The 9,080-nt window shown below is 51.7% G+C and overlaps 1 protein-coding gene across 1 annotated transcript; it reads right to left on the bottom strand.

Moving 5' to 3' along the window:
• Window positions 1-1,783: 1,783 nt before the first annotated feature.
• Window positions 1,784-8,312, bottom strand: LOC103085691 (complement C1q and tumor necrosis factor-related protein 9). The gene is made up of 3 exons (XM_007471459.1): window positions 8,147-8,312; window positions 4,013-4,075; window positions 1,784-2,556 (listed from the first exon to the last, which is right to left on the bottom strand). Exons 1-3 carry the CDS (start codon window positions 8,310-8,312, stop codon window positions 1,784-1,786), a joined length of 1,002 nt encoding a protein of 333 aa, XP_007471521.1.
• Window positions 8,313-9,080: the final 768 nt, after the last annotated feature.

Below are 9,080 nucleotides of genomic sequence, written 5' to 3'. Positions count from 1 at the left end.
AATATTCATCAATATATGTGACAAAACTACTTACGTTATCATATTTTTTAAAAGGAGTTTCAAATCTGAGAGCTTTCCTTTAGCCCAGAATGGTTCCTAACCATTTTTAATGCAAACACTGAAGCGTAAAAACACCCTCAAAGGATGCTGACTTGTGCTACGTTAATGAGGTGTCTTGTGTCTCAGGGAGCCTGGCGTAGTTAGACTTGTAAAAATTGCAGACCAGATCCACAGACAGCAGATGAGAGATAATTCCAAATGGCAGATCAGACACCTTCCCAATCAACTTTATCCTTTTGAAGTTCTTTATAACATGTTTTACATTTCATCTTATACGTTTGCCCTGCAAAAAATAAAGAATTTTACGAAAGCTTGTATCCAATGTTCTGGTCATAAATTGTACTTTTTTCCTTTATGTCTATCTCACCTATAAAGTTCTGACCCTAAATAGAAGGGAGTTAGTACACGAATTGTTTGGTCCATAACAACACCAGACTTAACACTGGGGAAAAACAGCTTGGCTTATTGCAATTGAAAGAATCCAAAGCATAAGGACACTCTGGCTCAATAAAGAAAATGATCGGTCCCTACAGCTGGGCCAACGTTAGGGCGCCAAGGCAAGTGGGGGACTTGGGGTGTCTCACGTGCTTCACCCGAGTCCTGGCTCTGTTCTAGAAGAAACATACATTAAGGCAAGCCAATAAAATACCTATAAACAAATGATTTCCACATATATCCAAAGTTTTCCAAAACCAAGTAATTTTTCACCTTTTCATCTATAGCAGTGCTGACTGCTTATAATGATAATTCAGAAAATTCCCATTTTCCCAAGGAATGAAGATACTGTCACAACTGCGCTGACTTGGTTGACGTGTGGAGAGAACGGCTGTAAGTCCGTCAGAGTCCCAGGCTGTGGTCTGGAAGATGCTGTCGCTTGAATATGCACTGAGCTTGTCTCCTCTTGCTTCTTTATTAGTTGCTCTCAGCTAGTGGAAAAGTGTATGGAGTTGACGTAAGCATAGTTAATGCTTCCAGAATTTTAGGAGGGGATTATTCGCTGGACCACAGGGCAGTTCCCCTCTAGATTACTTAAATTACCTAGTACAGTGTAAATGCTATGTCAGCAGTTTCCAGGTTGGCAAATTCAAGTTTTGCTTTTTGGAACTTCCTGATTTTTTTTTTTCCAAATATTTTCCAACCATGGTTGGTTGAATCTGCAGATACGGAACTGTGGATATGGAGGGAAACTAAAACAGAGTCAAGTTTGGCAAACAGTTTACTAACAACTGTTTGTTGAGTTGAATGGTGATGAAAACCCAAGATAGAAAGTGAGCAGAGTGTCCTGCAGTTTCCTGGGCTGTGCCACTGTCACCAGCCCAAACTCTTATTAGTCACAGATGGAATAAACACTTCCTTTTCTTTCCCTGTAATGTCCTTAGGAATTCAGATGGGAGATACATCATCCCACGGCTCCTTCGAGCACTAAAATGATAGCAAAACACTCCCCACAGGGAACGCCCGAGCAAAGGATTCTTCAGATCATGGGAATGAGAGAAAATATCAAATACACTGTAATAAACAGAGCAGGTATTTTTACATTTACTCTTGGAAGGATAGCGAGTTCTATAGACTCAGTTTTAGGAATAACTTTCCCACTTTCATCTTTTTATGGTTATGACAGTGGTGATATAATTGACGTGGTAAAATCATCAAATAATGTCTTCAAGCTGATTCGGGCAGATGGAGAGACAGAGTTATAACGGCTCCCCGCTCCCCCGACCCATCACGCGCTGCTGAACAGGAGGAAGCCCGTGAACGTGGTGTCGTCGTCCTCATCCGCAAACAAGCCGTTGAACCTCTCCCCTCCCGTCACCTGCAACCACACCTCGTCCCCGAGCTTCAGCTGCAGGACGATGCCACCGGACGCCTGGTCCTCGGAGCTCATGTAACCGTCCTTGGTGTGCAGGACTTTTACCCCGTTTTTGACCAAAGACACTTGGACGTTCCTGGAGAAAACGGTGATGTGGTAGGTGAAGTAATAGACGCCGGCGACGTGGCAGGTGAATTTCCCCGTGGCCACGTTGTAGTGGCCAAACTCGTTGTACAGGATCCTGTCGAACTTGACGGGCACGTCTGACGGAGGGAACTTGCTCAGCACCGTGAGCCCCACGGTGAAGGCGCTTTTGGGCAAGACTGGCGTCTCCCCAATTTTCCCTTTTTCTCCTCGATCCCCTTTCCAGCCTCTCATTCCCCGGGCTCCGGGCTCACCCTGGGGCCCCAGGGGGCCGGCATCTCCCCTGGGACCCGGCTTTCCGGTGGGGCCCACGGGGCCAGGTAAACCGGTTGGGCCCGAAGGTCCAATGCTGCCCTTTGGCCCTTCTGGACCAACGGGACCCACATCGCCCTTCTCCCCCTTCTGCCCTTGGGCGCCGGTCTCTCCTCTGAGGCCTTTCTCTCCCATGGGGCCCACAAGTCCCTTTGGCCCGTGTTTCCCTGGGGGCCCTCTTGAGCCCGGATCACCTTTGACGCCCTTTGCTTCAACGTTTCCATCGGCTCCTGGGTAGGACAAGAAAGAACGGAGGAAGAGACGATTTGTGAAACTTTGCTTGTGAAAACAACTTCGGTTTTTCTATTATTGAGCAAGTGAATGAGATGAGGTAGCGCACAGGTTCAGCATGTGCTCCGGGTTTGAAAGTTAATTTACTCCTAAACTGTGCAGATACACACATGTGCACAAAACACCCTTTGACTCTACTATATCAGCATCAGGGCTCACGTTAGAAATGACAGTTATTTGGGACTTCCCTGGCGGCCCAGTGGTTAAGAGTCTGCGATTGCAATGCAGGGGGCGCGGGTTCAATCCCTGGTTGGGGAACTAAGATCCCGCATGCCGAGCGACACGGCCAAAACCAAAAGAAAGAAATGACAGCTCTCTGCCCGTCCCTGAGGGGACGCATCTTTGGAAGAGGTAAGAAGGCAGACAGCAGGTTCACCAGGGCTGCTTTGGTAGCTGACGCGCAGCCCCGATGACGTGACGCCCCCCCAAGAAGCCCCTCACTGGAGTCAGGTGGTCCTGGGTGGGCACTCACTGCTCGCAGCGTCTGCCGGCCTGTGCACCGCGCCAGGCGCGTGGCGCTGTCGTGGATCCGCCTTCCCCCCTCCCCGGCGCCTCCCGCTTCCCACGCCCTGACGGGACAGCCGTGGTCCGAGCTCCAGCTCTGGAATGAGACGCCAGGACCCAGCCCAGTCTCCACCGCTTATGCACAAGCTGATTCCCCAGCTACACCTGGTTCCTCACCTGTACGGCTGGGATAATAAAGAGCCTCCTTTATGGGCTGTTGTATTAAGTGAGTCAACACGTGGAAGGCACTTAGAACGACCCAGTGGGGCGAGAACACTGTTCGTGTTGCCGTGGTAACCATCCTCCCTCCCCCTCGGCGACAGCTGCCAGCATCCTCCCTGCCTCCAGGGCCCAGCTCAAGTGCCACCTTCTGCTGCAGTGCCACCCAGGGCACTGAGTCAGAATCCAGCGTCCCTCCTGAGGGCCCAGCGCTAAATCAGGCTTCAGCAAACCATGGAGCGCGGGCCACGTCCAGCCTCCGCCTGTTTTTGACAGCCCACAAGCTAAGAACAGTTGACACTTTTAAATGGTCACAAATCATGTTCTGAGATTCGTGACAATTATGTAAAATTCAGGTTTCGCTGGAACGCAGCCCCACTTACTGAGGCACCCTCTACGCAGCTTTTCCCTATGACAGCAGAGCTGAGTAGTGGTGACAGAGACCCTGTGGCCCGCAGAGCTGAAAATATTTACTATCTGGCCCTTTATGGAAAGTTTGCCCATCTCTGCAGTGAACCCTGAGCTTCTGGAGAGAAGGACCGTGTGGCCTTTATCACTGGAGCATCCTTGGAGCCTCGTAAGGGACTTGTCCTTGGTAAGCAGTTAATAATTCCTATCCTATCATTGACGGCTCCGGCTGTGGGCACAGCAGGATGGAAAGCCATCTCTGACCTGGTTCTCCTTTCTCTCCGGTCATCCCGTCCTTCCCTGGGCCACCAGGATGTCCTGGTTCGCCTGATGGAAAATGAGAAAATAGGCAGAAGTTAAAATTCTAGCTCCAGTTTCCCTCGATGTGGGTCCCAGTCAGCGATGGAGGGTCCCGGGGAGCCCCAGCCTGACCCGCACACCCCACCCCTCACAGACCTGCGGGGGGAGGGCAGGCAGGGGCAAGCAGCAAGGGTGTTGAGTGCGCCAAGAAGCGGGTTGTGCAGTGGACTGGTGGGCTTCCCAAGCAGCCGGCTCGATGATGATCACGATTGCATGTTTCTCACGTGACAAGGACTTGGGGGGGGGGTGGCTTTGTCATTTGTGCTCCTTTTCCATCACTCTGTGGGGAGTGGAGTGGAACTACTAGCCTCCTATGAAAGCACAGATGACCATGGTTACACCACATACTCGCGATGGGAGAGACGGTTCCAGAAGGATCTCTCTAGCGCCTTACAGTGGTGGTCAAGGTGCCGTGGAGACCCACTGGGACATCAGGCCATGAGGTTCTGCTACACCCAGGAGTCCCGATGCTCAGAACAGGCTGCCCCGGGCACCAGCATCCTATGTTATGTCCACACACGTATGTTTGTAAGCTATGTACAGGTAATGTTCTAAAAACATGTTCATTATAAAACATACACACGGGACTTCCCTGGTGGCACAGTGGTTAAGAATCCGCCTGCCAAGAGGGGACACAGGTTCAATCCCTGGTCCGGGAAGATCCCACGTGCCGCGGAGCAACGAAGCCTATGCGCCACAACTACTGAGCCTGCGCTCTAGAGCCCACGAGCCACAACTACTGAGCCCGCGAGTCACAACTACTGAGCCCCCGAGCCACAACTACTGAAGCCCACGCGCCTGGAGGCCGTGCTCCGCAACAAGAGAAACCACCGCAATGAGAAGCCCACGCGCCGCAACGAAGAGCAGCCCCCGCTCGCCGCAACTAGAGAAAGCCCGCGCATAGCAACGAAGACCCAACGCAGCCAAAAAATAAATAAATTAAAAAAATAAAACATACACACAAATACATTTGAAAACGGTAAGACAAAGATTAAGTTAATTTTCAGTGTGAGAAATGTGACATAATATCCTTCTAAGAAACATGTGTGTTGTATATAATCTAAACTATATATGTAGCGTGCAAGTCTTAAGGAAGTATGTGAAACTTGAAAGAACGGGGACCATGGAGGACGAAGGAGAGAGAATGAGTAGCGGAAAGGTAGAGAAATTTGGTGTTGGATACAGGAGCATCTGTCTTCCTTCTCTCTCCATCTATCTTCTTCTGTGTGTATAGAATATGTTATAACAAGCGTTTTAAATTAAACCTCTCAAGTTTGGAGATAGACCACCCAGCGCACACATGCGCCCTCGAGCCGGAGAGAGAGGATGAGCGCCAGACGGGGGCTGTGACCTGGCTCCCACCCGCGCCCTTGGCCTGCAGAAATGTTGCCTCGGCTCTGGAGCAAAGGGGACTCAGACATTTGTAGAGAAATCGAGGCTGTAAGCCCGCAGTTTGAGTCACGGAGACGGATGCGACACTTCCACCGAGAAGAGGGTAAAGGAGAAGCCGGCGAGGCTGCCCGGCGCTGCGCCAGCGCCGAGGTTCCCTGGGCGGCGGGCGCCTCCGCGGAGCCGGGTGAGAAAACTGAGGCCGCGGAGAGCACGTGCCCCAGCCCCGGGGGTGCAGGCAGCGAGTGCATCGTCCAGTCCGAAGGATGATACAGGAGGCCCACAAAGAGCCGCCCAGGAGAAAGGCCAGCATCGGGCCACCAAGCCTCCTGCTTGGAGGGCAGCGGAGTCAGGTTCTGACAGCATCATCTGAGCGATGCCTTCCCGCGCTTCTCCTGGCCCAGCCCGCTGGTGGGTCCAAGGCGGTCCTTGCAGTGAGGAGGGGCGTGGGAGTGACACATTTCAGGGAGCCTGGTAACTCCCTGAAGCCTGGTCGACTTAAGGCCGTCTGACTGGCAGGCAGCAAGGGTTCCACACCCCTCCTATCCTGCTCGGCTGGGCTGTGCTAATCACTGGGTTACATGCAGATGGCAAATGTGTGGCTGCCAGGCTTGGAGGAGGGACTGTGTGTGTGGGGGGGGGGGGGGGGGTGCGGAGGGATCTCAAAGACACAGGGTATCCTGTGCGCGTGTGCAGGCACACACACGCACGTGTACGCACATGTACACATACATGTACACACGTGGTACCAGCGGGAGGATAAGGGATGGATTTCAATAAGATGGAGGGTTTGCCATTCACTTGGACAGGGCCTTTCACTCCCCAGAAATGAGACGGGCCTAATGCCCCAAAGCGGCGTGGACTTACTGGAGCCGTTGTTATCCGGTAGGAGAGCCCAGCACCGAGTGCAGGGCGGGGCTTGGTGAGAAGGGACACTGCCCCTGGTGACCCTCTGCCCCATCCAGCCCACGCAGTAAACGCTAGAGCACAAACGCCCTGAGCAGGGAAACACCTACAAACACCTGGAATGTCACACATCTGTACAGCAGACTTCCCACACTGAGTAATTCTTGTTTCTCCAAACCTTAAAGGCTTTTTCAAAATCCATATTCTAACAGCATTTGCTGGCAAAGCATTAATTTCAGTCCATCCTGAAATTGCTTTCTGTGTATTATGCCATTTTAATATTGCCAGAGGAATATCTAATTCCCTGGTATAATTAAGAAATATCAAAAGAGGCTTCTAAATGTTTATCATGACGTTTGGTGAAGCTTTCATACGACGTACTGAGAAAAATGACAGCGGCTTGTGTTCACGCTTCTCACGAGTCCTGAAATGCCTTACTTAATTGGTGTGCATCTTCCTATGAGTCTGTGATACCCTTGGAACATCCACAGTCAGGACAAGGGCATGTCAATGAATGTAAATGTAAATTCACCTGCCCACAGTTATAATAATTTCCAGGTTGGGGGGGCAGACATCTTGACAGATCTGACTGACGTTCATCATTGTTTTTTCCTTCTAATGCACATTTGAAGAATTCACATTAAGAATGGAAATGGCAGCTCTGCCCTTCTCAGGATTCTTTGCTGCTTGCATTAACAAGTTCACCTTCAACCATCAGTTTTTTTGCGGGAGTATTTTCAGCACCCATCTCTTTGTGACAGTTCAACAGCATAATCTGAGAACCCCCTGGTCCAGGCACACCTAGTGCAAAACATCCCAACACGCTGAGGGTCAGTGAACGTGGGAGGGTCCCGGCCAGCCTGCTCACACTGTGGGCCACCACTCTTCCCACGGGACATGGTCCAGGCCTCAAATGACACGTGTGTATCTGCAAACCGACCAAGTGAGGCCATTCACACGGATTCATATAGCAAACGTTTTAAAAGCCCAATTTTTTCTTCACCTAAATTTATCTTTTAAGATGTCACTAGAAGTTTCGATGTTTTCTTCCTGCACCCAGATGGGTCCTCTGCTTACACCTTAGGTGTACGACCCTATGGTCAGACCAGGGCTCAAGAACCCCATTCAGAAATCAAGCCTACAGGCTTTTGTCATGGAAACCACTCACACATCCTGGCTTTTGGGACTGTCCCTCCCAGAGGCTGGATCCTGTCCCCAAGTCCCCAAACCGTGGGGAGGTCCCGGGACACAGCACAGATACCTGAGGAGCGGCTGTGTGGCTCCAGGACCCTTCCTGTTCTCTGGCGTCCTGCACCACCTGCCTCACGGCAAGGCCTGCACCATGCTGGGTGCTCTCTGCCAGAGACCTAGCTGTCGGATGCCTCTCCAGGACCCGGTGCCAAAGATCCCTCATACCTGTCGCCTGAGGCAGAAAGATCTATGACATCACAAGCTCCTGAAAACGGCCCTGTAGTATCGGAGATGGTGGCCAGCAGACAGGCAGCCCCACTCAGTGGGAAAGCCCATGAGGACAGGGGTCCTCATGGCTCGTGCTGCCCTGTACCCGACACCCAGCCTGGATCTGGCCGGAGCAGGCTCTCCATCAGTGTCTTCTGGGCAATGGATGGATGGATGGATGGATGGATGGATGGAGAGGGGTGAGCACACAGGCGATGAATGAATGAAGGAGGTGAAAGGAAGGGGGATGAGCGGGGGGCAGCTGCAGGCACAGGTGGTGGGTACCTGCGTCCCCCTTGTCGCCCTTTGCTCCATCACGTCCATCTCTCCCGGGCAATCCATTGTGACCCGGGTTCCCGGGGACGCCAGGGTGGCCCTGCCTGCAGGTGTCCTGTGAGTTCACCATCCCTGCGCAGACCCCGGAGACGAACAGGAGCCACCAGATCCTCATGGCTCAGATGACAGAGCTGAACGGAAAGACGGAAACAGACTGAAGGGAGAAACTCTAATCGCCGGGGCCACGGACAAAGCCTCTGCCCTTTGCAGTGGTCCAGCTTGGACAGCACGGTCAGGACGGGTCGGGGGGCAGCTGGGAGCAGACTGGCCGCTCACAATCGAAGGACACTGTCCTTGGAAGGACGCGCGAGACTGGGGAGACTCTAATGGTGGGCGATCCAGGAGAGAGCCACGTTCCAAGTCAGGAAACCCCCGCTGACTGTTTCGCTTTGGGCAAAGAAACTCCAACTGACCGTTTCACTTTGGGCAAACCCCTTCTTGCAGCCAGAGAAGAGATTAATGCTTCCCTCACAGGGCTGCTGTAAAAACCAAATTGGAGCACATTGTGCATGAAAGCATATTTTGAACAGTAAAGCAAACATGGAATTAGCATTTGCTCCAGCAATCCTACTTCTGGGTATACACGCAAAAGAACGGAGGGCAGGGACTCCCGCAGATATTTCTACACCCATGTTCACAGCAGCAATGCTGTCCACAATCGCTAAAAGGTGGAAACAACCCACGTGTCCATTGATGCATGAATGGATAAACAAAATGTGGTCCATCCACATGACGGATATGATTCAGCCTTAAAAAAAGGAGGGAAATTCTGACACAGGCTACAACATGGATGAACCTTAAAGACACTGTGCTCAGTGAACTAGGCCAGTCACAAGTGGACAAATGCTGTGTGATTCCACTTACATGAGGTACTGAGAATAGT

The sequence above is a fragment of the Lipotes vexillifer genome, unplaced genomic scaffold, assembly GCF_000442215.2.
Source record: "Lipotes vexillifer unplaced genomic scaffold, Lipotes_vexillifer_v1.1 scaffold543, whole genome shotgun sequence".
Lineage (NCBI taxonomy): Eukaryota > Metazoa > Chordata > Mammalia > Artiodactyla > Lipotidae > Lipotes > Lipotes vexillifer.
Note: the sequence above shows the minus strand (reverse complement) of the source record. Positions and strands in the feature narration are given on the sequence as shown.

Bases quoted from the DNA above. Each gene is read 5' to 3' on its own strand.
- LOC103085691 (XM_007471459.1), bottom strand. From the start codon at position 8,312: ATGAGGATCTGGTGGCTCCTGTTCGTCTCCGGGGTCTGCGCAGGGATG. The intron at 4,076-8,146 runs GTACCCACCACC...ATTTTCCATCAG, and splicing joins GGGCGACAAGGGGGACGCAG to GCGAACCAGGACATCCTGGT. The intron at 2,557-4,012 runs GTCAGAGATGGC...TGTCCTACCCAG, and splicing joins CGGAGAGAAAGGAGAACCAG to GAGCCGATGGAAACGTTGAA.